This window comes from Enoplosus armatus, chromosome 14, assembly GCF_043641665.1.
Source record: "Enoplosus armatus isolate fEnoArm2 chromosome 14, fEnoArm2.hap1, whole genome shotgun sequence".
NCBI classification, from domain to species: Eukaryota; Metazoa; Chordata; class Actinopteri; order Centrarchiformes; family Enoplosidae; genus Enoplosus; species Enoplosus armatus.
Window position 1 is genome coordinate 19,540,057 of NC_092193.1, and position 27,012 is coordinate 19,567,068.

Below are 27,012 nucleotides of genomic sequence, written 5' to 3' on the forward strand. Positions count from 1 at the left end.
TTCAGGAGGTTTTTCTGAGACCTACGCGGCTCTTTGTGACTACAACGGAATTGGCTGCAAAGAAGAAGTGCAGTGGGTGAGGACGCTGTACAGGCTGTACAAAAGCACTTCTGTTTGTCGTGTTTTTTAAGATACTCCTGTATTTTTGTACAATCTTTCCTCTCTTTCTCCTCCTGTGCTACAGGATGTTGACACCATCTACCACTCTCAGGACAACAGGGAGTTCAATTTAATGGATTTCAGCCATCTTGACAGCAGGTGACATAGTTTACTGACATCTTAAACCAAACCCAGACTGATTACAGTACACCAGCGTGCACTGATTGGAAAGACACAGTTAACTTAGACTTAACATAGACGTAGACAGTGCAGTCAGAGTGTGTGTGTATGTGTGTATTGGCTGTGTACTCCAGCACATTGGATTTGAAATGAAGCAATGAAAATGAGGGTAAAGTGCTGACTTTAAGCATTAGTTTGAGGGTGTTATGCTGCATCAGGGGGACAGGGAACATAAAGTAATTGGACAAGTTACCACAAATTCATTACATTTGATATTTCTCCGTTCTGTTGCCGTCAATGTCTGTTTGTAACCCACAGACATTTGGCATACTCCTTTTGGGATGCTCTGCCAGAACAGTACTGTAGCCATCTGTATTTTTTTTTTCTGGTTATTTTTCCTTCAGTCTGGTCTTCAGAAAGTGAAACGGCTACTTAGCTGCATCAATGTAGATGTAATTCTCTAACAAGTTGAAGGATGAGTATGAATATGCCAGTATTTTAAGAGCATTTCAAGAGTAAATGCTGGACACAAGAGCCCTCCTACTTCACAGAAAAGTCCATTCTCTACATATGTGCGCTTAAGGGTCCAAGTTTCCACATCACACTTGTGTAAGTTGTGGTTATTGGACCATGACTGGCTTCCAAACTAGTTGCACATAGAAACTTTCCCATCTTCAGTGGATTGTGAAAGCAGCCTTCTAGTGTCAAACTCTGCAAATATCCATCATTATATACAGTGAAGGTCAAACATCCAAGTGAAATAACAATAAGAAAAACACATTTTCGAGTGGAGGGGGAATTGAATAGCTATTCAGTTTATTTCTTGCAGTCATGATTATTTATGATAATCATGATTAAGCCCACCTTTCCCACACAGGCTCTGTGGACGTTGGTTTACAGGTTCTAATATAATGTCCCCAGCAGTGGAAAATACACTGTACCCTCATGCTGCAAGGCTTGTACCAGGGAAAGCCATTGTTATCCACAACACTGTACAGGCGCAGATCTTTTGGAATATAAGTTATTTTCTTCTTCAACTGAAAGGCTTGTGAAATCGTGCATTTGCTATTGCTTGAATTCAGTGCTACACTTTGTTAACGGTGGTCTCTGGGTGATGGTGTACGCGATGTGACCTGACAAGTTTGCAGCATTCCCAAAACACTCCACCTTTCGTCTTACAAGGCTTGCGTATTGCACGAGTCATGTCGAATTCTTCCCTGGAAATTATCGAATTCAGAATGTGCCCAGAGGCTTCACTACAGTGTGTAAACGCAATACACAGTCCGGGAGCTACACGTTGCTCTAGTGGCACAGTTCCAACTTTTTAGGGTCTGTCAGCATAGTGAGGAGAAACCATAACGTTGCAAACAATGTGCGAAAATCTGTAAATTGATTTATAATTGTAGAAGATAAGACATGCAATTCTTATGTGAATAGATTCTTCCCTCACCCCCTACACACACAATGCTTTGACAGGAAAGGTGTGTGCACATACTGGATGTTTATCACTGTGTTACTCTAAATTATTGACTGTATTTTTAAGTCTTCTTTTATTAAAGCAAGTGATGCGCTTCATCCTCCCAATCCACAGTTTGTTTGGGTGCATTGTAAACACATGAGTACATGAGTTGCTCTTGTGCGTTTGCTGCCCCCAGTGGTCGATGCACATGTCCTGGGACCTGTAACTCAAAATCCTTTTTGCCGTTCCCGCCAATAACCAAGCAACCATGTAACTGAAGCTGAAATACAACACTTCAGTGTCACAGTTGTTTCATTTCAGATCCACTGGGCTGGAGTACAGACCCAAAACAATAAAAACATATCATCGTCCTAATACTTTCTGACTACCCTGCAGCTTTGAAAGAATGTTCCTCCTCATTCTGCATCATGATGTTTTGCAAAAGAAAAAAGAAAAGATTCCCAGACCGTACAGTGCATCTCATCATCTGTCAGCCCTCTTCTTATCTGACATTAGAGTGGCTGTTTGTCTAACAAGACCCTCCCAGGGTAAAATGTTGAGTGTATTAGTCTGTCATTGTCTCTCTTGCTCACTTGCTGTCCTGTGTCTCTGTTCACTTGTGTTAGAAGTTTGGGAAGATCATAGAGAAAGGGAATGATGAGCTTGTCAGAGGCAGAATCCAGGGCTCGGAAACAGCTGTAAGATGCCATATGTCTTCTCCTCTACCTCCCCGCTGGTACCTTTTTTTTTTTTCCTTGAAGTCCTCAGACATATTGAGGAAGAATGTACGCGTCGCTCGAGTGCGGCCGATCATAAAAAGATTTGACAGCTGACATGCAAATGGAGAATTCAACCTAGCTTACCTGTCTTTTTGTTTGAGGAATGTTTTGTCCTTAGAAAACCCCAGAGGCCTACGGAATGTGTTTCTACTTTCCTGTGTAGAAACAATCCTGACTGGAGAGGATACATTCACACTTAAAAATGCATATCTCATCATAGGAGCGAAGCCTTGCTATGCTGGTAAATCAAAAAGCCATTCATAGAAGCATGATTGCAGCAGCAACTCATGAATATATTAATGTCTTTCATATTGAGAGCCAAAATCACTGCATCACTGTTGTTTTTCCTCCAATAATTTATGTAGTGTGTGATAAAGAGAAAGCCTTTGCAGGGGGAGCTGCCTGTCCGTGCTGTTTTTAAACATCTTCCTTTAACATATTGTTCCCTTGAGCCCACAATCCAACACTCTCTCCCTGCTCTTCTAGAGAGGCTGCATTAAAATGATAGAGGGTGCAGCGATTTGACAAAAGTACACTAGGAATTCCGTAAAACAATGCAGGAAAACGATGAAGAAAGGGTGCAAATGACTGAGGAAAGGATCTAAGAATCAGCCTTTCCATGATCATGTGCCAGAGGCCATTTGTGGTTTCCTTCCACATTTCCATCCCCTCAATCTCCCCCGATTGAGCCCATCTACCGTTACCACGAGTGGCAGGGCAATGCTTTTTCTGCTGACTGCTATCCGTCCAAACACCGTCTGCGCTCATTCCTCCTGACTGAAAGTGAACACCTTTTTTTCTCAGGCCCTGTCTCATCCTCTCGTCATCCACTTCCTGTATTTTCTCCCGTTTTGTTTCCCTCAGCTCTCTTGTTCCGTCTCTCTATCTCTGAATTACTCCCCTCACACACACACACACACACACACACACACACACACACACACACACACTCTGCCTGTCTCTGTTGGTTCTGTCTGGCCACTGGAGGTTGACACTATATTGCAGAGGGGGACTGTGTCTGTATTTAATTCAAGAGATTTTGTGCTCGCATACATTTCCATTTGTTTGTTGTGTGTGTGTGTGAGAAGGAATTTGTTATGCCTTACTGCCCCAAAAACTTCTTGGGACACATCTTGGCTTGACAGTCACTCCTCTGCACGCACACGCACACACACACACACACACACACACACACACACACACACACACACACTAATAGATACTAGTCTGGATGCAGTGTCCAACTTTCTCCAACTTTCTGTCTGTTTAGTTTTTTTTCTGTTACTAAAGCAGGACAGCAGCTCCACAGCCCACTGCTACCATCTGCCTCACTTGTCACTGTTGCAGGACCTGAGTCATGGTGTGTACGGGGTTAGACTGTAGCATTGATTTATTACAACTCAGCACATGCTTCAAAATCTAACCATCTTCTAACTGGCAATGATGTGTTGTTTGGTCCAACAATCAGCCACATTGCTGTGAAATTTGTTATGAATATTTATAATACCCGGAGGATGATTCCTGCTGACCTTTTACTCTAGTGCCACCAATCAGGTCAGAATATCTCCTTTCCATGGCTAGAATCTTCTCTCAAAGTGAGTGTAAATATTCATTGTTCCCACATGGTGAATAGTAACGTTTTTGATGACCCCAGATGATCACTACATTAAGAAATGCACACAAGAAATATGAAAGTCTAATGAAATTTACCGAGCCTATTCATGCTCCCCTGTTTATTGTGGACACTTCACGACCCTCCCTCAACGTTTCCCCCAAGCTATTTAATAATCTAATAGTCTTATTGCTGTGAAATGTTCTGAGCACACTCACGCGCCAAGGGAGACTCTGATTGAAATGACCCTGTGACCTTTTCTCCAGTACTACCTCAGGACGAACTTGATCTTAGACCTATTCCTGTTAAAGTCTAAGAATATCAGAATCACAGTTCTCTGATGTCTAAATTGTGGGCTGTAATAAATGTTGGAGCCTGTAGGGTTTGATTGAAGGTCTTCTTCAGATCCCGATAAAGTTAGATTTTACTATGCATGGTTGTTGAATGGCCCGTCAAGTAAAGTTACAGCCAACAGCCGGCTATCTTAGCTTAGCATAAATATCCAAAGCTAACGGAATCTGCCCACCAGCATCTCCTAAAGCTCAATAATTACTTACTTGAGTGTTGTCGTCCAGTACCAGTACAGTCTCCGCTGGCTCCTGGAAGGAAGTTACTGTGCCTGGCCACGAAATAGTGAAAATACACATTCATTTTTACACTTAAGTTATCTTGTAGTAAAAAAAAAAAAAGATGGTACATGTTGATTAGTGAGCTTTAGAGGTGTTGAAAGGCAGATTTTTTTCCCCCTTTGGGACAGAATCAGGCTAGCTGCTCCATCAGTTTCCAGTCTTTATCCAAGCTAACCACCTGCTGGCTGTAGCTTTGTATTTACCATACAGACATGAGAGTTGTATCAGTCTTCTCATCTAACTCTGGACACGCTATTTCCTAAAATGTTGAATGAATTTATACCAGCTGGCAACCCATGGTCCATTCAGAGCATACATAGAAATGGGAGTCAAATTAAAAAGTAGGATCTTTGTCTGCATTGTGCTATATGATACTCTCGGTTGACATACACCAGCTAACATGAATTTGTACATTTGCAAGAACCATCTAAATTAAATAATTCTCTAACTCACCTTCTACCTATTAAACCTGAATTGAATTCTAACCTTAACCCTAAACCCAACCCTAGACTATATTTTGTCTTGCCCCTTGCTCTAACATAATCAATTTAATTCCAATTTAAATCAAGTCCTAAACCTAAATTGATCTGTGAGAAGAAGTAAACTGACAGATCGACCTGCAGTGCCAACAATGTCCTGGCGTACAAGACGACACACCGACACCAACACACTGCATGACTGAGTGAGACATCATGGAGGTCAATTACATGTCCTGCTGTCAAAACATGAGTCAACAGTCAGTGCTGATGATGAATCTTGACATGTGCATCATCTGCTCTCTCTCTCTCTCTCTCTCTCACACACACTCTCTCTCTCTCACACACACACACACACACACACACACACACACACACACACACACACACACACACACACACACACACACACACACACACACGTACACGTGAACTCAGCTGCGTTAGTCAGAATGGACTGGGCTGATGGCTGATGGCAAATGAAAAAGGAACACAGCCTCTAGCCATTTTACTCCTCTGAGATATACTGTAATGTCCTGGCTACTGCAGTTACTGGCAACAGGACCCTCTCTGGCTCTTTCCTCTTCTTACACTCTCTCTTCCTCTCTCTTTCACTTTGGTTTTTTCCCTCCGTCTCGCTATCCTCCTTTCTTCCTTTCTCTGGGCTTATTCTCTTTCTCTGTATTGCTGCTTGTTTGTCAGATGATGTATAGCAGGTGTAGCAGCAGTGCAGTTTAGTTGGGCCTCGGAGGATTCTAAAACTCTCTCTCTCTCTTCCCTCTCTTTCTGTCTCCCTCAGAAACCCACACAGGATGGTCTCTGTGGCTCTGTGTCTGTTTGTGTCGCAGTGTTTGAGGTCTGTAGCTGGGATCAAAATGTGGCTTTATTGAATAATCCACTGACCCAGCCATCGATCTTTACATCTCTCTCCCTCTTTATTTTCTTTCTTATTCTGTGCTGCTTCTCCTCCTCAGCGGGGCTGCAGTATCAGTCATCTTTTAGAAAGCAGCCCTGCCCATAGTGTTCTCCCTGTCACAATGATAAACTGCTTTTTACCAAACGGGGAGCAAGGAAAAAGTTTGGCCCACGATAATGTGAATTTATGGATCAGTGACATCAAATGGTTTTGAGCAGATGGAGTTTGCTAATTTAAAGATTTGAATTTTATCTCTCGTGTGTGTGTGTGTGTGTGTGTGTGTGTGTGTGTGTGTGTGTGTGTGTGTGTGTGTGTGTGTGTGTGTGTGTGTGTGTGTGTGTGTGTGTGTGTGTGTGTGTGTGTGTGTGTGTGTGTGTGTGTGTCTCTATTCCAGGGACTTGGCGGTGATTGTGGCATCCATCGCGTACAACACCTGGTTCACCAAGCTGTACTGCAAAGACATGCGCATAGTAACTATCTTTTTTTCTTTTTCTTTTTTTTTATCTTCCTCACTTACAAACCCTCTTGCCAGATGTAAACTACCAATCAGTTGTTTCTTTTTTTGGTTTCCCCTGCCGGCCTGTGTGTTATCAGCTTACATTTATTATATTGAATCAGCTTTTTTATCTGCTCATTTGGCAGACTACAGTCCAAGTGTGTATATAGAAATATCTGTCAAATGATGGTTCTGCGATTGGTTAGCATTTTCTAAGTCAACTTGAATCAATTTGCCATTGATTTGGACCAATGCATCATGTACATAATGACTTTCCAGTGAGGCTTCATCATTATATTCTGAAGTAAAATCAAGTTAAGAAAGCAAGATTGAAAGAGGACACTGAGTCAAGTTATCCTCTGCACAGTTTTTTCTTTCTTTATTAAATATTCATGATATGCATTAGAGTAAGAGGGATCCATCTGAGGTGAACTACTTTTTTAACGTCTGTTAAAAAAGTTAAACAAATGTTATGTGAAACATATTAAATGTATTGATGATTAAAGCCCCTCAAAGCTTGGTTTCCAATTTTAAGTTATGTTCACATTCAGTGTTACTCACAAATTCTTTGTGTGTATCCTTGAGGTCAAATAAACTTGTCAAATGCATTTCCTTCCTCATAACATTTGTAAGGCAGATTTAAAAAATAAATAAATAAATGTACTTGCTAGCAGTCTTCTTTGTTATGGGCACATTACTAGCTTCTTTGCATGCATAATACAAACCAAATGGGAACCCATTCGTATCAATATTGCTCCATAGCAGTAGTAGTCCTAAACTCCACAGGTATTTCTGTAAAAGTACATACAGTATTTATGGCTAAAAAAAGCAATACTCAAAATTCTGAATAAAACATCCTTATTCATTAAGATTTTAACACTCAAAAGCCCCAAAACTGGCGTCCGATTTTATATTACATCTTTATAAATTCAAATTGGTGCATGAAAGTATATGACATCACCTTTTTCCTACTGAGCCCACTACAGACCAGAGTACAGAGAAAACAAGAATTACAGAAATGCCCTAACGGTTGCTGAAAAGTTTGTGTTTGTCTGCATTCAATGTAGGTTGTGTCCCATATTTTAGCCCCCAACTTGAATTCATATAATATACATCAGTCTATGAGGCTATTGATTATAATGTACTTGAGGGCAATTTCATAAATCACTGCTTTCATGAGACTGCTTTTAATAGTGCAAAATCTGCAATCCATTAATCAGAAGTGACCAATGCTAAAACATCATTTGATTACTGCTTTTCACTTTCCCCGCCTGGATTCTTCTTCCACTTGAGATGGAAACCTTTGATCACAAGCTTCTATGTTGCTTTTGTCTGTTTCCAGGGGTCGGAGGTGGTGGACCAGGTTCTGCACACAGTCAGCAAGTCTAACAGTCTGGAGGAGCTCACTCTGGAGAACGCGGGGCTCAAATCGTAGGTTTTTCTCTGTCCTGACATCATCATCAGCCCTGCCTGTCACCCGTCTGTGTTTAATCTAATTTCTTCTCCGTTTCTTCTCCTCACAACTTCACCTCTCCTCTATTCTTCTTTCCACTCGCTCCTCTCCTCTCTTCTCACTTCCATCTCTGTCGTCTCACCTCTTCACCTCAGCTCATCTCACCTCTCCCCTCACTTCCCCTGATGTTTTGACCTTTCCAATTCTGTCTGTCTTCCTTTTTCTCTCCTGTTCACCTCCCTTAACCTCCTCTCTGTCATCCAATAAAACTCCAATAAAGCTCCCTGCTGTCTGCCTGTGGCAGGTGTACTGTTCCTCCACTGAAACGTTAGTGACATTTTGGGCTCCACCTGGCAAGACTTTTCACCTTCTATGCATGGCTGGTATCATTTATCAGAGCAGTTTCCTTATTTAGTATTAATTGAGATTAATTGGCTGCCTCGGGACAAGATGATTTACTGCAGCATAATGATGAAGTTAAGTTTTTATACTTCACCTGTGTTAAATCGCTTCCAAAAGAGAGGGCAATTTTTATTAGAGGCTCTCCACAAGCACTGCACCAAAAGCTGACAGTGAAGTGAAAAAGACACCCAAATAAACACTAAGTGAGTAAGTAAGATAAGGTACAGTTTATGCCTGTTAAAGTATATGACTTAAATATGTGATTTTAAAATGTATTTGCTGGCACAAACATGAAAGTACAGCACAGTAAGAAAAGAATGTGGGTCTTGATTTATAAGCATTTTATTCCAAACACTTGTTAGTTGGTACAGAGGGAAGTAAGTTGTACTAATCCTGACTGTGCCCGCTCATGCTTGGAGGAGAATTTTCTTAAAAGTGAAGTACAGTACTACAGTAAATTATGTTTTTAATGTGACTTAGATGGCTTACTTAAAAGGGCCTTAATGGAATTTTTTTTGTCCATTTTTTGGCAACGGAACAATCTATAAACAAAACAATGACGTAGTATTATCTCATAAAGGCTAAAAAAACATGTTGGCAAACAATTGCCTATTACACATCCAGCAGACACAGAGCAACATAAGCATCAAGTTTCTGTCCACCCAATAATGTTAAGTCCAATATTCACTCTCTTTTTAGCTCTTTTCGGTCTCTACTAGCTCCTGAGGGAAATATGTGTCTATATAGCTGCTAAATGCTACACTATGGCAAGGCAGCTTTATTTATATAGCACACTTCAAACACAGAGGCAACTCAAAGTGCTTTACATAGGCAAAGAAAGAAGAGCCATTCAAAAAAATAAGCAATAAAAGCCAGACTAAAATTATGATAGAATAACATAAATAAAAATAGATAAAATGATTTGAATGAATAAGGTACAGTTACAGTGCCGTAATGGGTTGTAAAGTTGCCCCAGATGCAACAAAGGAAGTAAAAGTGCAGTAGAGAAACCAATCAATCAAAGGCACAAGAGAACAACTGAGTTTTTAAACTAGAAAGTTGCTAAAGTTGAGGCACATTTGAGGTCATCAGGAAGTTGGTTCCATCTGTGTGCAGCGCAGCAGCGAAAAGCAGCTTCACCCTGTTCTGTTCTGACTCGAGGTACAACCAGCTCGCTGCTTCTTAAAGATCTGAGAGCCCCACTGGGTTTATATTCCAGATCAGAAATGTATTTTGGCCTGAGATTGAGTGATTTATAAACTAGCAGCAGCACTTTTGAAATCTATTCTGTAAGTAAGTGGAAATGTGTGTAAAGATTTAAGAACAGGAGTAATGTGCTCGGTTCTCTTGGTTCTCATTAGACGACTTCAGCTCTTTCAGAACGCCATCTGGCTGCTGAAGCTCCGATCTGAGTCTGTTAAAACATATTCTTACTTTTGTCTTTATAGCTCTGAAATCAAGCTGAGCAATAACCACCTTGTTGTTTACTTTGTCTGCCTGCCATTTAGTGCTAGAAAGGTAGTGTACAGTGGGTTTATCGGAGCCTTTTCTCTACAAAGATAACAAGATTAATGAAAGTGGTAAGAGTGAACCAAAAATAAAAACAATTGCCGGTAGCAAAACAAAAACAATTCACTGAAAGATGGTATAAAAAAAAAAGCTCTGTAGAGTTGAGCCCCAATTTCATGCACATAAGGCCTCCAGAGCTTGCATATCATTTGGAAGGGGTCCCCCTTCAAATACATTTAATATAACCTCCTTTGTAACGCCGTGTATGGAAGCCTATAGGGGACTATATCAAAATATAAACTGGAATAGCATTATTATTTTCCACATATGTACTGTATGTGTTGTCTGAGTAAAAATGGAAATGAATTGAAATCAAAATCCAATTTTCATTTTCTCTCAACATTTGTCAGTCGTACTCCCACTGTACAGAGGACAATATTCAAATGTTAATTCAAATTTGAAAATGCAATATAAACAATGTAACCTGATTTTCCATTTATGCAAGCAACATTTAAATCACTATTTAAATTTTCCAACAATTTGAAAATGAAAACAGCAGTTGAGATATAATTTTCAAAGACTTCATCTGCTGTACGGTGGGCAATATTCAAATGCAATAAGTGAAACAGCGCCTCCAACCATCGCACTTATATTTACATGTCACCACGCTGTTTTAGTGTCAAAATGAAAATGCAGTCCGTCAGTACTCTCATTAAGCGGGTCTTCAGTTAGGGTGTCACTTCCTCGTTCACTGACTGTGTTGTTCAGTGTACAGCAGGTTAAAGTATATGTTTGATTCCCAGCTCTACCCTGTCTCCCCATCCCATGTCATACAACTACACTTTTACTGTATGTGTACATTTTAAATCCCCTTCCTTTACATTGTACCTCTACAGCACAAAAGTACTTCAGGTCAATCAAAAGGGACAGTACTGCTGCTTGAGTAGGATATTTGGATATTACTTTATCAGTTGCATTCAATTGAATCGGGGAAATCCTATCCAGCAGATTTACTTTGAGACCAGTATTGAATTAGCAATCTTTATAGACAACTTAATTTTCCTTTTCTAATGTTTTGTCTCCAGGGATTTTCCGCAGAAGATGGCGTCAGCACTGTCGGAGAACCCAGCCTCTGTGATTCACTCTCTCAACCTGGCTCATAACACGCTAGACAACCAAGGTTGGACTCTGTGAACTCTTCTTCCCTCCTACTGCTGTCTCTCTCAGGGCACCTCTGATTGTTCTTTTACTTTTACTGTCAAAGAATTCAAAATCAATCTTTGTCCTCGCAGAACCCGTGTTCTCTGTTTCTCTTTGTTTCTCTCTTTGTCTCTCTCATCTATCTTTCAAACTATATTTCTATGAGTGGTCCTTCTTTTTAGAGAAACGCTTTTATTTTTCAGTCTCGCCCACAGCTCACAAACTGAACCTCTTTTGTTTCTCTACACACACACACACAGAAACATGCATTTTATTTTCTGCCTCGCTGTTGTAATATATCAACCACTATTCACCTTTCTGCTCTGTTGTACGAGTGTGAAAGATGCACAGGGGGAGAGAGTGTGTTTGTACATGTGTTTGTATGCCAGGGTCAGGCTTTGCATGCATGCCAGTATCACTCATTAGCTAATTTCTGTCCTCCTGTCTGACACGTGTCACTTCCACTCGCTTCAATAGATTCTTTGTGCTAACACTTACCGCCCTCTGTGTGTGTGTGTGTGTATGTGTGTGTGTTTGTACGGACTTCCTTTATTGTAAATACAGCCACAAAAGTGTTGCAACTTTAACCACCATCACAATAATACCCATAACCACAGTAAAGAATGACCTTCAGTCTGTTTGCAGTGTCACAATGCGATTTTTATGCCTTTCAAAGTAAGAAAGCCAGGAAGATGTGGGAACTAGGTTTGGCACTACAATCCATTCAATTTTTAATAAAGCAGAGCCTTTCCTATAATTATCATGGCAATGTGTTTAATCAAATTACTGAGCTAAAACTAGTTGTTATGTAATCTGCCTCGGCATATGATATTCATATGGGTTTGTCTCTGCACTGGCTGTGTGGGTGAAAGTGAGATTGTGAAGTATGTTGGTGTGATGTTTTTTTAGCTGTGATATATTTGTGGATATAGCTATATATGTGTGTGTTTTGGAGGAGGTGTATTGAGAGAGGTTGCATTTTAGCTTTGACGTTCTACATGGCAAAGCCCTCTGTTGGCTCTTAACTCTACAAGACTGGATGGGTGTCGATTTAAGCTGTCTTCTGTTTTCTCGATTCATTGATTAATCACTGTGAAAAATATCCATATTGTCCATCAGTTAAGCAATTAATAGTTTTGGCTCTAGGTGGGTTGATATGTGTGTTTTTTGTGATTTAATTGAGGCCGTCTCTCCTCATACCAGGAGTCTCCAACCTGATTCAACAAGTGTGTCGCCTCAACAAGGGACTGCGCCTCCTCAATCTCTCCAAGACCTCCCTTTCCTCCAAGGGTAGGTGTGCTCCTCTGAGACACAGCAGCCTCTAGTGGCCGACCCTGCACACAAACATTACTATTATTAAATGTAAACGATCATCTCTTGGACCATAATGCTGCCCTGCTGTCCTGGTATTTGCTCACATAGATAAACAGAGCCATGCATGTGTAAAGTGTGGTTCATCTACCAAATGATAATCAGGTCAGAATCAAGTAGTTGATCTGTTTTGTTTTTTTTCAACCCTAAAGTCCTACGTAGGAATTAGTGTAGTGTCCCAATTCTATTGCTTTTACAGCCATCCACTAGTATTACAGCAGATTCAAAAGGATCATATTGATACAGATGGAAATCCATACCGTAATAGCCTGATCTTCATAGCATTTTTGGTCATTACAGCATGTTTTGCTGCATTTTTGATCCCATCGCATTTATAGGCAATAATGTTTATCTGATTTAGCGTACATAATCTGGCTTTTTAATGTCTCTTTTACCATATACAAATATGTACTATTTGACTCAATGGAATTCACGTGATTTTATTGAATTGTAAATGTATTTGTTATATTGATTATAGACAAAATTGTTTACTTTCTTAAATAAACTATTGTTGAAATGGACAAGAAAGCTAAAAGAACACCAGCCAGTTTGTAGATACTGCGTTTCTGGGAAGATTATACAAAAGCAGTACCTGCTTTTTTTTTTAAGGTTTATGGCAATATTTTGTTAGCTAATATAACCAGCCTAAAACAGCATACAATGGAGGCATTACAACCCCTCTATCTGTAACACAGTTTGCTGGCCAGCTTGAAAACTAAACCCTTTTTTCCCCCAACTCCGCCGTTCTATTTACCTGCTGTCTGCCTTTGTAGGGCAGTATGGCTGAGGGGGTTTTGAATGTAATTGTAAGGCTGAAAGCTGGTTGTAATGTAAGCCGCAGACGACAACCTCCATATCCTGTTGCCGGATATAATGAATGGGAAAACTACGCTAGGTGTGATTTTTTTAAAAGGCAGTGGGTTGACACAGTGATTCAGGGGGAATGCAGTGATGGTGCTGACCTTGACTGGTGAGTGTTGGTATGACTTTGCAGGGGCTGAGCATTTTTTGTTGAATATTTATAGATCTCTCTCCCTCTCCCCCTCCTTCCGTCTGTCTCTAAAACACCTACACATATGCCGACCCAAGCGCACACACACACACACACACACACACACACACACACACACAGACATATATGCATAAGCTGTCTCTTAGATGTGATGAGACATGCAAATGGGCAGATACATCACACATGCTCTCACACCCCTTGCTCCTACACTTATTTGACATTGTCACACAGGCCGGATGGCTTCTAAACCTCTCTACTTATAGCAGAATCGAGCAGCTGATAGTTAGATGGACGGGGGGATTAGACACCCTGTCCCCTCTTCCCCTCATTTCCCTCCTAATCGCTACAAATTAGGGATGAAGAGCTTAGCGCTTTGCCAGCTTCAGGGCAGTACATGCAGTAGCTGTCTTCTTTCACACACACTCCTCAATGCTAAAGAACAGGAGAAATGCACTTCCTGTAACAATGTTTGTATACTTTTTGTTTTTAGTTGTTGCTGCTGCTATATCTCCTATGTTGTTATTGTGTCTATATTTAATTCTCAACTTGCCATGGAGTGCTGTGCTTTGCGTCAGTGTTGCGGGGTGAGGATTTTAATGAGGGGTTCCATCAGGCCTGTGGCTGAAATTATGTAGTGATCTGATTTGAGAGAATGATTGTCTTTTGTTTTGGCTTTCAGGGTACACTTGGATACTGGGATGGGGGGGGTTATACTAGCCGGCCATATGAGCTCACTAGTCTCTGCTCAATTATTTTTTTGCCACCGAGCTTGCTCACTCTCTTCCATTATGTAGTTTTGTACTCATTAGTTGCTAATAAGTCACGTCCAGAGCATTAGATTGTCCCACTGGAAAAAAAAAGGATGATTATAAGATGATTAAATGATTCAAGGATGCATATAATTTGTTTATCAAACTCCCTATCCCTTCTCCTCCATTTAAATAAAGATTATTATTATTATTATTATTATTATTATATTTATTCCCCCCCCCCCATTAGGTGTGGTTTCTCTGTCCCAGGCGTTGTGTTCAAGTGATGACTACTCCAATTCTCTGCTACATCTGGACCTCAGCAAAAACCCCGGGGTTCTGTCTGGAGAGGACGCCACAGTGAGGGACACACGTACAAACATGCATATACAGTGCCTATTAAAAAGTATTTGACTGGACCACCAACTGTTCATCTTGACGAACCATCTCCAATATTTACATTACGGTAGTGGATAGAAATGCACATTCATTTGCATGTTGTTTTGCTGAGTTCGGCTTAACTTTGCACAACATTTGGATGGAAACCTGACTGCTGTTTTACAAAGTCAAAGTGAGAACAGATTACTACAAAGTGATCTAAATCAATTACAAATAGAAAATACCTGGTTGCATAAGTATTGGCCCCATTGTTCTTTGCAAACCTGCTTAAGCTCCGATAGGTTGCAGCATTTTCAAATACAGCCACAAATTGTGGATTTAACCACTGTAGAACATTACCATTGTTGTTTTCACCTGTGTTGTTTTGCTGGAAAACAAATATTCTATAATACAAAGTAGCATGTTTTTTTTGCAGTGTGCATGAGGTTTTCATCCAGAATATCTCTGTATTTTTCTACATTCATTTTACCTTCACAAGCCTACTGCAGAGTAAGTACGTAACCCCACGGCATGATGCTGCCACCATCATGCGTCACACTGGGAATGCTAGAGTATGTTTATGATGGATAAAAATCTCAATTTTTAGTCTCATCAGGCCAGCTGACTTCAGAGTCTCCCATGTGCCTTCTGGAAAACTGTAGCCGGGATGTCATGGGAGTTTTTTTTCTTTCTCTTTGCCACTCTCACACAAAGCTGTAACAGGCGAAGCAACCGGCCAACTGTCGTCTTCTGCACAGTCTCTCCAATCTGTGCCTTAGCCATGTTAACACAATAAAACATGAAAACTTGTAAAGCGGTGAATACATTTTATAAGCACTGTATATTTATGTATTTATGCAGTATATGTGCATATTTTTCATATTCATTCTCTAAAAGACACCCTTGTTCTTCCTGTGCAGAACCTGTACTTGTTCCTGGCCCAGCCCAACTGCCTGGTCCATTTGGACCTGTCTGGGACGGACTGCACCGTGGACTCGGTTCGTACTCACCATCTCTGTTACAGTCACTATCCACCCATCGCTGTCTGATCTCATCTCTAGGATGGGATTCGGGCCAAGAAACAGAAAGGGGTAGAGTCCTGAATACGAATCGCCCACCACACCAAAACATTGTTCCCTCAGTTGACTCAGTCTTTGCATGATGCTTTGAGTAATGGTGAGAGCTCTCAGAAGGCACTACAATAGAAATGTATAGCCGCTTATGAATTATACAAACGGTACATTGTATGAATAGCATACAGGAGCCTTTGTGTCATGCGTTTGTTCACGTCTTTGTCACTTCAGATGACTTTGTCTGTGTTGTCATTGCGTCTAAATTTAGCATGTCTGCCAGTGTGACAAAACGGTGTCTCGTCGCATTAGCAGATACGCTAAGAGCTGAAAGGATGACAGAGCTTTCCCTCTGAAAGAGTTGTGACCACGCTTGAATGTGTCTGCCCCTGCTGGTTATTGCTGAGATGGCAGTTCTTCCCGGTTCACCGTGAATATACAAGACTCAGTGGAAAAATGTTGAAAGTTACAACTGTACTGAGGATGTTTTTAGTGTCTGTCTCCCTCTGGAAGATGTAGAGGTTTGTGAAAAGTGCTGGCTTGAATGGGAGGTCACTTTTATAGTTCACGCCTCGTCGCTGCTGCTTAGGCGGTGTTGTATTGCTGCTGACAGGATAACGTGCAGCAGGGACATGCAAGGTCTTGATAGAACAGACATAAAATATCCTTTTTTCATTGTTTTCTCTGCTGCTGGGAGGTCAGCGGTCAGAGTCAGCTAGAGATCTACTCTGAGCTCTACGCCTGCTCAGTGACACCTCAGCAGAACGGGTGCTTGCTGACATGGAAGGTGGTGTCTGAACTCCACACTCCCTATATTGCCATGATGCCTCGTCATATTACAGGTCACTCATATTTGCTGGTCTGCAGACCAAATTGAATCCATTTACTGTTTACGACTTTTACTTAAGTAAAAGATCTGAATACTTCCGCACCTGGTTTTTCCTTACTATAAGGCCCTGTACTTTACTGTGCCCGTGTTTGCCTTCTATCCTTGCTGCGCTTCACTCGAGCAGTTTTAAACCCCTAGGAGCATGCAGCATGTCAAGCAGGTATCTGTTTCAGGAAGGAATGGTCCACACCGTGAAACTAATCCTCCTCCCTTCCCGTAAATGTGGGCCATGAATTTTGCATTGAATTATGTGCATGAATGGAAGTCATTGCATCTACTCTACTCTTTATTTGCAAGTTCTCAAACTTTGTCTCCCCCTATTTCTCTTTAAATCTCCCCTTGAGAGTAAAAGAGTGCTCTCTGTGATAGCTGCTCCATGTCCTGTTTTACTAATTGTCATTTATCCTTTAGAGAGGGACTGTCTTAGGGAGAATTTGTCTTTTTTAGTGTTGGCCTGTTGGATTGAATTATTAATAAGTTCCTGTTTTAATCAGCGTTGATGTACCGACAAGGGTCGATTAGTCAGTTTGTGTGATAGATCACACTGCCAGGGAAAAATGGATTTGCCCGATAGTTTAACCTCTTGCAAGCGATGAGATGCTACTTAAAGTCTGCAAGAAATTGGGTTTTGATGCCCATCATATTTGCCTAGAGCTCTCTCCTGTCTAGCAAACACACATATATCATCTTTATTTGAAGATTAATTGGGGCACGGATTCCTGTGCATTCATTTTGGCACTTTCCAGTAGTTTGAAAGTGAGCCATGTCTTCACAAGATGAGCGCCTGATTGGATATGCCCTTTGATGGATGGTAGATGAATGGCTGCATTGCTGCATGATGTTACGTTGATCATATAAGGAGGGAAACTGTAGGTGACACAGCATACTTAATTTCCTACCCAAGTTTTGAGTGTCTTTTTTTCCATATTTAATGTGAAACTTGATATTTGATGGATATTCAGTATAACACATTGAAGAATGTAAGTAATTATTTTTTCCCCTGCTATGGTTTCAGTTTGACTTTGATTCAGTGTAATACAATTACACTTCTTATTGCCCATTTGGTCCAGCTATCGGGAATTAGTAGACTTTCTCTGACGGATGAGCACTTTCCGTACACACTTTGAAAGATTGGTAGAAACATAGTGTCTGCTATATTTCATTCTGCTGCTGGAGCTAGGGGGCATTAGCCCTGAAATGGGCAAGAACAAATTAAGTCACTGCTCTTTTCCAACTATTAGGGCCTAAATAACCCAGATTTGTGTTTTTTCTTTTGAAAATATGTCTTTCATTTTGATCATTAAGGGTATAGTTGATAAAAAACAATGAATGAAAATGGCAACAACTTTTAAACATTCCAAATCTAGTTTTTATTATATGACCTTTGTCTGAATTGCTTACATATACTGTACATGCAGCCAATCCTGCATTCAAAATCCAACTTAAGTAATAGTACTGAAGTAAAATCAGAAATATGTACTTAAAAGTATAAAAAATACAAGTGTGTGTGTTCCCTCCTGGCTGATATATCGTGAAATATGACATTATTAGCTTGTTAGTACTAAGCTTATCATACATTGTTTTAGGTTAGATATTAATCTGAAAAGTAACCAGTAACTAAACCTGTCAGATAAACATAGTGGAGTAAAATATTCGTATAAGGTAAGTAAGTAGACACCAGGTCAATGACTACTTCAGCCAAATCCCCCTATCAGTGTTCCCCACTGGAACTGATACACCACAATGGAGGGTCTCAGATGAAAGAACACTTTCAGGGTGAGGTGCCTTACTCAAGCACACACAGTAAGAATGTAGCATCTTACTTAATACTCACAGCATATTGTTAGCCAGTAGTCTTAACAGATCTGTGTTTTCACCTGCAGAAGGTGCCATTGACATTTACCTTGTGTCACTTGGCAGCCCCATACTACAGATGCCAAGTACACGTGTGTGTGTGGTTGTATAAACTAAATGACAAACGTTGTATTATCTTGTGCAAACCCTAATCATATGGCACAAAAAGGATCAAACAAATCCTAAAAGAAAATGCAAAGACAGGTTTTGTCCTGATTTGACCAGCAGTAACATCTCATTTTGGTCTGCAGAGTCAGGCTTCTATGAAATTCTGTTTTGTTTTGTTTTTTAATGCCAAAGGCTTTGGCCAAGAAAAAATAACAGTAGCATCATTTTTTTTCCAGTGTGTTCAGATTGCATTTGTGTCAGCTCTAATCTGTGCTATAACCATTTTGTGCAGCATTCAAGAGCCAAAATAACTGTTATACAACACAATCCCATTCGCTGTAGTGAACATAACACACCCTGCTTGTCTCTGTTTCTCTGCCAGTTGTTTGGGGCCTTGCTGCGAGGCTGCTGCGCCGACCTCTCCTACCTGAACCTGTCCAAGAACTCCTTCTCTCACAGGTGGGCGTTCACCTCCAGTGTAAATCCCTGTCAGGGCTTTTTATCACATTTGTTTTCGTCTTCTGACTCAGCCAAACAGCTCTGGAGGAATTCCAGTCAGGAGTGGAGCGAGCATCATCATTTATTTTCTGCTGTAGATTAGTGTTTAGCCCTGGACCTCACAGACGGAATTAGCGTGCATGCTCAGCCCCCCCCCCCCCCCCCCATTTGTTCTGGCTTGCTGGGGGTGTGTGTGCGTGCGCAGACTGTGTTTTCACCTTTCTTTAATGTATACAGGTCTCTGTTTGCTAACAAGTTTCCCATCTGGCAAGCACTTGTTTATGTGCCCACAAGTCTTTTTTTATTTTCGTGATACGATATGTATTTGTGTGTGTGTGTGTGTGTGTGGGGGGTGGTGGTATGTGTGTATCTGTGTTTACCTAGCTAGCAGGCAGAAGAGGCTCCTGCTCTCATCATGTCGTGTCCCCCAGGAGCCCAGGAGCTTCCCTGCTCAGCATATTACATTACAGAATTACAGAGAAAGAAGTTGGTGAAAAATGAGACTAATTTTAGCCAGGAATTATTGTTCCATTCCCCAGGCTCCCACGCCTGCCTTTTTTTTCTCCCCTCGCTCTGTCTATTTCTTTGTATCTACTGTATCTCTCAATCTATCTTTTTATTTTTTGCATCTGTCTGGCTGCACCTCTTGTTCTCTTTTTCACCTTTCTTCCTTCATTCTTTATTTTTATGATTCTCTTGAACACACAACTCTCTAATTTGTAACACAAAGATTGAATTTCCCAGCATTCTGCCCTCCTTTTACTGGAGACATCCACGCCACATCCATCTTCTCTGCTCTTTCCCTTTCCATGGCTGTTTTCTCCTCTCTTATGCCTCTCTTCTTGCTCATTGCCTCCTTCACTCTATTGCCCTCTTTACATTCTTTCCTTCTCCCTTTCTCCTCGTTCTCAGCTTATATTCCCTTCTCCTCTCCCTCTCTCCTTATCACTCCTCCTCCTCTACATCCTTCTTTTTTCATCCCCTTTACCATCTCTCTTTCTCATCTTCTTCCCTCTGTTCACGGTTCATCTCACCTCTCCTGCCGGTCATGGCGTCTTCTGGTATTAAAGTACGCTGGCTTAGTGCTGCAGGTCAGACGGCTATGGTGTTGTGGTGACAGCACGTAGCCACAAAGCTGAACCGAGCTGATAAGAGCCGCCCGGCTGCTGCTCATGAATATGGAAGGGACTGCCTCAGACCTCCTTCACCCGTCACACACACACACATGTGGCACTTTCGAGAAACAATGAGCAGTCCATGTAGATACAGTTACACACACATACACGTGTGGTAACAAGCTGCTGATGCAGCTCTCTGGAGAGTGTTTTGCGAGAGAGACAGTGACACAGTATCTGCTTATGCGACAGAAGCCATTCTGTATCCGTGGAATACTGACAGGCTGTATGCTAATCATTACAAATGGGTCAAAGAAGAGCTGGTGTTCACACACTGGGAGGTTATCACAATAGCAATGACAGGGGCTTGTAATGCAGCTACTATCTTAATGTCTTCATCTTGGTCTTTTTTCTTTTTTTTGCTTTCTACAATCGCTCACTCACTTATGACCTTTTCCATTTTTTCCCCCATAACTTAATTTTCTCCTTTTTTTATCTGTTTATCTCACATTTTCTTTTATTCCTTTCCTCTCCTTATATGCAGTTTTATCTTTTAACCAAGTTAACATGGTTTTATCTGTGCAAGACATGTGACTCAGTCTACCATGTATTTGCCTAATCGCTGCCTAAAAAATGATATACTGTAGTTCTTGTGGAATAGGCTTAGTGTCTATATATATATGTGTGTGTGTGTGTGTGTGTGCGTGTGCAGGGCTTGAAACACCCGGCAAAAGCTAATTGTGGCTGGTGAGTTAGAAGCCAACTCGGCAAGTCTTAAATCAAATTCTAATGGTCTTATTTTAACGGTGCAATCATAACAATCATTGTAAAGCACTGGGTCACGTGCACAAGGACAATGAGGGCTTATACTCACAGAGCAATATGCACAAAGGAATTCGCTGAAGCGGAATAGAAATTAGAGGGGTGTAGTGATCATTCATTATATTCTCAGCCAGTCACATTACTGCTCTCACACCTATTAAACAGCTGTGCCAAACTCATGGGCACATGACAAAGTTGGCTCAGTAAGCAGAGAGGAGAGTGGAGAGCAGCTTTTCTGTTATGATGTTCTAGAGGTTCAGACTCGACACCAGTATGCTGCTAAAAGCAGGTGATAAGTCATTTTAGGCTGAATTTGCATTATTAGAGATATTGAAAGTCAGGTTATGTAATCTTGTGTAATGATGTAGGGTTTTATTTGGAATGAAAATTATGTGCAACCTTACCTGAAATGAACTATTTCTGTAACAAATAAAATAAAATGAAAATAATAATGAAAATTACATTTTCTGACAATTTGCAGGTGAAACATAAAATTTAAATATAATGGGTCTTTGAAATGTCTTTGTATGGGGTAAAGTTGAAGGAGTTGAAGTGGCAGCTAATTGTAAGGATTTGATATGTCTGTTAAAGTTGAAACACTGAAAATAGTTCAGTGGAAGTTGAAATGTAAGAATGAAAAGGAGTTGGTGAGTAGGTTGACATTTAAGGACTGAAACAAGTGAAATTTAAGGTGCTGAAGTCAGTTGAAGTATAAGTGCTGAAAGCAGTTGAGGAGTCACTTAAAATAAAATTGAGGAGCTGAAGTATCAGTCAAAGAGAAAGAACTTAAATGATATGAGGCATATATTGAAGCAAATGCCTTGTAAATATTATATACAACCAAAGTATGAAATACTTCAACGTTTGACTTCGTGATAAATTCAGCAGCAATTTTGTGATTAAGTAACTCATTTATTTAGCCCTGCTAGCGGTGTTGTTTTTGGGATAGTAATGTCAGTCTGACGGTCACACGAACGATTGGTCCACCACTTTGACTGAAATATTTCAACAGTACAGACATCCATGGTGCCCCAATAACTCAAGTGATCCCCTGGCTCTTCCTCTAGTGCCACCATGAGGTCAACATTTTCACTTTTCAATTTAACCTTGTCCATTACTTTTTATGCCAAATTACCTGCAAAACTAACAACATTACTATCAACAGATGTTAGGATGTTAACATGTTACATTACGGTGGTGAACATGGTAAACATTATACCCGCTTAAAGTCAGTATTTTGCATTGTCATTGTGAGAATTTAGCATGCTGACTATAGCATTTAGCTCAAAGCACTGGTGTTAGCATGGCTGTAGACTCTTGTTTCTCTCCGTTACTCTATGATGCATCGTTTTTATTTTGAAAGGAAATGACTCACACAACCATATCTGGTGTTAACTGAGATGAGTACAACCAGAGTAAAAAAGTAAAGTACAGTAAAACATGTTGCATGCTTTTGCAGACATTCTGACACGTCTTAGCAGAAAACACCCAGCTGAAGTTAATAATATTAGTGACCGGGACTGTGCTTTTCTTGCTGTGATGAGCCAAAATGTCTGCCATGAAAAGGTAATTCCATAATAATTATCAGAAAATACAAGATGAACATATCATGGTTCACTCTCTTTTCACTGTTCATAGGTTTACTGATGAGGGTGACTTTGCATTGTAATTTATGAATACCTAAAATGATAAATGTCATAACTGTGCTGTTCAAGGTGCCTCCTCACTGAAACAATACTCGTTGTTTATTAGGATGAGGGTGAAAAAATAGAGCAGTAAGAAAAGGTGTCTGTGTTGCACAAGTAAACAACATATCAGCTGCCTGACAAGAGGTAGTAGGTAATCTTTTCATGGAAAAAACAAGCCTCATCTTTCCGGAAGATGAATTCACCCCCCCTTCTTCCCCCTTCCCTACCTCTCATCACTTCTCCTGCTGTCTCCAGACTCCCTCCTCATCCTCCCCTGTGGTGAATTATTTGTGCAGTGGGGGCTGAAATGGCAGATTGGCTGCTTTGACAAGTTCTAAACACAGATCTGAACCAGTGTACTACAGCCGTCCTGTGAATGCAGAGGGATAGTCCCCCTGATGTATTATGGCTCAGAGGGATGTTACACATACACACAGACATATCCTCTGTCCGTCCTTTGATGACAGGCTAATATACTGTATATGCCAAGCAGATGGCTGGATAATTGGTCAGCGTTACCTTTTTAACTGGTGGCAGTAATTAACGTCAACTTTGCCTTTTCACAGTGTCTGCTTGATATAATACTGACCTAAATGTCACAGCCGGCATCTGTCTGCTTTAGCTTCCATTCTCTCCCGTTCTCTCTCGCTCCTGTTGTTCCATTTGTATCTTGTCACTTTCTATCAGCATATCAAGTCCTCCTGTCATCCTCCATCTTGTTTCGATCAGTCTTTATCTGTTCTCTCACCTCCTTTCATGTTTTATTGTGTGTCTAAACTGCCTGATTGGGATCCATCTTTAATGCCCAATCTCTGTTCCTGCACACGTTTTTACACACTCTTTTCTTTCCTTCACTGTTCTTCTCCAGGAAAGCAAGGGATTCTCTGCCAACTTTCCGCCAGTTCTTCAGCTCCGCATTCAGCCTGACCCATGTCAGCCTGGCCTCGATGAAAGTTCCTCCTGATTCACTGAGGTGAGTCACTGTCATAGGCAAGGATTTAAAGGGACCTTTGAAACTCTGAACATCCTTAAGCATGTGTGGGATGATCACTTGTGTAGTCTGAGCTGCAAACAGATGAAAAAGGGGCAGCTGTACATCTTACCTCATTCAGGTTGAACCCTTTCGCATGTGTCATTATTTATATGTATCTAGGGTGATCTGATTCATAATATAAATAAATACGAGCAAAATAAACGAATCACTCCTAGAAGAACATCAAAACAAAGGTTCAAAACTGCACTGTCAAGGTCAAGGCCAGTTTTGACCTGCGGTTTTTCAAGTGAGAAAATTCTAACAAAGGTACCAAAGCCCCGTCTAAATCCAAGCAGCATGTTAGGTCTACATATAAAGGGGGTCAAGGAACATATTCAAGTTTAAAGCATCTAGCAGTACAGAATATGTGGGTACAGTATGATGTCGTCAGAATTCTGTAGGTTCACACTCGGCAATGCATTTTAAATGTGAATGGAATGTGTTTTGTCCTATATACATCAGTTGTTAGTGTAGTGCAAACACTAAGGCCTCTACTTGGACAGTTAGGGATGCACAATACATACGCCGGATCTATATCTGAGTCCTTATTATGGTATGGCATCATGACGTAACTGATCCACATTAAAAACACATTCTTTGTCAATGTAAATATAAAACCACAATCCCTATTCTCATGTTACATTAAAATGATTCCAATCAGTGCCACACAGTGAGGTTTGCAGATTTCAAATTTAGGAAAACGGAGCGCTGGTGTCAGATCCAAACCAAATCTTCTGTAAGTGTTTTGTATTTACCGCTGCGTTAGCTGTGGCGTTCCTGATGGTGGTTACGTCATGAATATTCCACTGACGGTGATCAGCTTTGACTAGTGCGTCGCCAGCTGTGACAGCCAACTGGCAAGCAATCACTTCTCCTTCATTCGGAGAACCTCTGGACAGGATGCACATACTGCGTTGGCAAAAGAAACGGCAATAAAAGCCAAGAGGATGCGCTAATATACACATCAAACAGTCCCTGTAATATTATACTGATGTACTGTATTATACTGTGAGAAAGCTACCATGAGCTCACTATTGAGGAAACAAAAACAGAAAGTGTGTCTCTATATGATATGTTAAATGAATAAAAACTGTTATTGTTATATGTTAGATCTTACTAGATACTGTCAAAGTCCTAATTGGAATAGTATAGGAATATTATAAAGGGCATGAAATGACTGAGCAAGTGAATGTATTGCTCCAAAAAATTATCTTATTGAATTGTTACAATGCGTCTCATTTCTATAATGAATTTCAAGCACAGTAGGAGTAAATTAAAATCATAAAATAATCCACTTAAGAAATGAAATACTGTCAGTGAGCCAATATGGAAGTGCAGGAGACATGTGTCCTTATTAATGGAGCCAGTGTTGCTCAAATAAATGTGGAGGCTGATGGTGAATTGAAAGTTTACAGATCTGAAATAATGTTATGTTTAGCTATGAAGAAGGTTCATGATATAAGTAGCTTACATGACAACTCATGTCGTCCATTATTTTTAACTCTCCACCTCTGTAAGTGTGTTACCAACCGTTTTTCACTGTTGCCGCCTCTCTGTGTCAACAACCATTCGTGCCGTTGACAATGTTTAGTCAGACTCGATGCCTGAGAGTGGTGAAGGATGAATTCCCACTGGGGCCACTCATGCTAAAAATGTGTCCTCTCATGATGCTGTGAGGTGCTTTAGCTTGAAGCACTTTCTAAATTACGCACAAGGCCTTTAAACTTTATGTCCAACCTTTAGCAAACAGCCCTAATGCATAGCTGATGCGCGGTGGCCTTGAGTGGACAGGGATGTTATTTTTCTGTTTTTATTGTGTCAGGCTTGAATACTAAAATAGCTTATACCATATGGAGTGCAGTTTGCATCCAAACCATCAGTGAGATTTCATCATCAAGGCTCGCATTAGGTTTCAAACGCTTTCTCCTCGACGGTGGAGCCATTTTCTGTTATGGTAGTAGACTGGCCTTCAATCAGAGGACGCAGATTGAAGCCTCCGTATTTGGCCGGCGTCCACTGTGCTAACGCGGCTTCAGGAGATCTGTTGCTAGACCGGCTCAGAGAGCGGCCAAGCAAAAAGCAAGTTTCCCAACGGGGATGAATGGAATATTGCATTACAGTTTCTCTGTTAGGTGTGTAGCCTGCTGTTAGCTTCTCATAGCCAAAAAAAACCCCAATCAATAGCGGAGTGAACAAAGCAAACTGCCAACAATTGAGATAATTGTGTGCTGCATGTTGGATCTTGGCCAAAATGGATGGAGCGGACTCCCCACTTAGCACTTCTCCTCATTACCTCCTCATGGCGCATAACTCTTAAATGTGTATGTATTGCACAAGAGCAACCTCCAGCAGGGCCTTGATGTGCAAATGCAGTTTTCTTTCTGCATCCAGCTGAGCTTTGTGTGTATGTGTGTGCGTGAGCAACGATCGGCCACTCCTCCCGAATAGATGTTGAAGGTTTTCAAGGTGGTTTCTGGTGGGGAGTTACTGAGCTATGAATCTGCTTTTTAAGCTACTTTCCTTTCTCTAAATCCTTTTAAGATGGCCCTAAAACTTTTAGGTGTGCAGTGGAGAACACGGGGCAGGAAGGGGGTGTATGAACTGTTCCGGTTGTTAGAGGGAGGAAAAGAAGCAAGTGGATTTATGTTTCTCTCTGTTTTTTTCACTCTGTCATTTTGGCCTTGCCTTTGTCCATTAATTGCCCTTTGTTTCTCCCCCTTTTATTCTTCTCTACCTGTCATTCTGTTCACTCCTCTCTTCCCTTATCCGCTTTTCCACTAACCTCTCCCTCCCCCCTTCTGTCTGTCTTTGCTGCCGCGTTCCCCTGTTCTATCTCTCTTTTCCCATCTCACCCCACCTGTGTTTTCCTTCAGGGCTCTGTTCCTAGGTCTGTCCAATAATCCTCATATCACTGATTTACACCTGGACATCAGCAGCTGTGAGGTATGCTCTGTCGGTCTCAGCTGCTCTAGGTATATTCACTTATCTTCTTCATAGATTAGCGCTCGTGGCTATCCCATCATGTCCCTCTCCTCTCTGTCTTCCTCCCACAGTTGAGGTCAGCAGGTGCCGGGGTGATTCAGGAACTGTTTCCTCGAGTGTCATGCGTGGGGACTTTAGACGTATCTGATAATGGTAAGAGACGTCTGTGCACACACACCCTTGAGGGACAGACTTAGATGGTACATTTTCAGTTTAGGAGACATTTCACATTT

The 27,012-nt window shown here is 41.0% G+C and overlaps 1 protein-coding gene across 1 annotated transcript in view; it reads left to right on the top strand.

The window, feature by feature from the left end:
• carmil3 (capping protein regulator and myosin 1 linker 3) overlaps positions 1-27,012 on the top strand; it is a 72,848-nt gene that overhangs the window by 18,300 nt on the left and 27,536 nt on the right. Inside the window, exons 7-18 of the mRNA XM_070918947.1 lie at positions 6-76; positions 185-258; positions 6,545-6,620; positions 7,989-8,077; positions 11,096-11,190; positions 12,414-12,500; positions 14,593-14,702; positions 15,641-15,718; positions 19,024-19,100; positions 23,633-23,737; positions 26,671-26,740; positions 26,851-26,932. Coding sequence (XP_070775048.1) covers positions 6-76; positions 185-258; positions 6,545-6,620; positions 7,989-8,077; positions 11,096-11,190; positions 12,414-12,500; positions 14,593-14,702; positions 15,641-15,718; positions 19,024-19,100; positions 23,633-23,737; positions 26,671-26,740; positions 26,851-26,932 — 1,014 coding nt within the window. The remainder of the gene's footprint in view (positions 1-5; positions 77-184; positions 259-6,544; positions 6,621-7,988; positions 8,078-11,095; positions 11,191-12,413; positions 12,501-14,592; positions 14,703-15,640; positions 15,719-19,023; positions 19,101-23,632; positions 23,738-26,670; positions 26,741-26,850; positions 26,933-27,012) is intronic.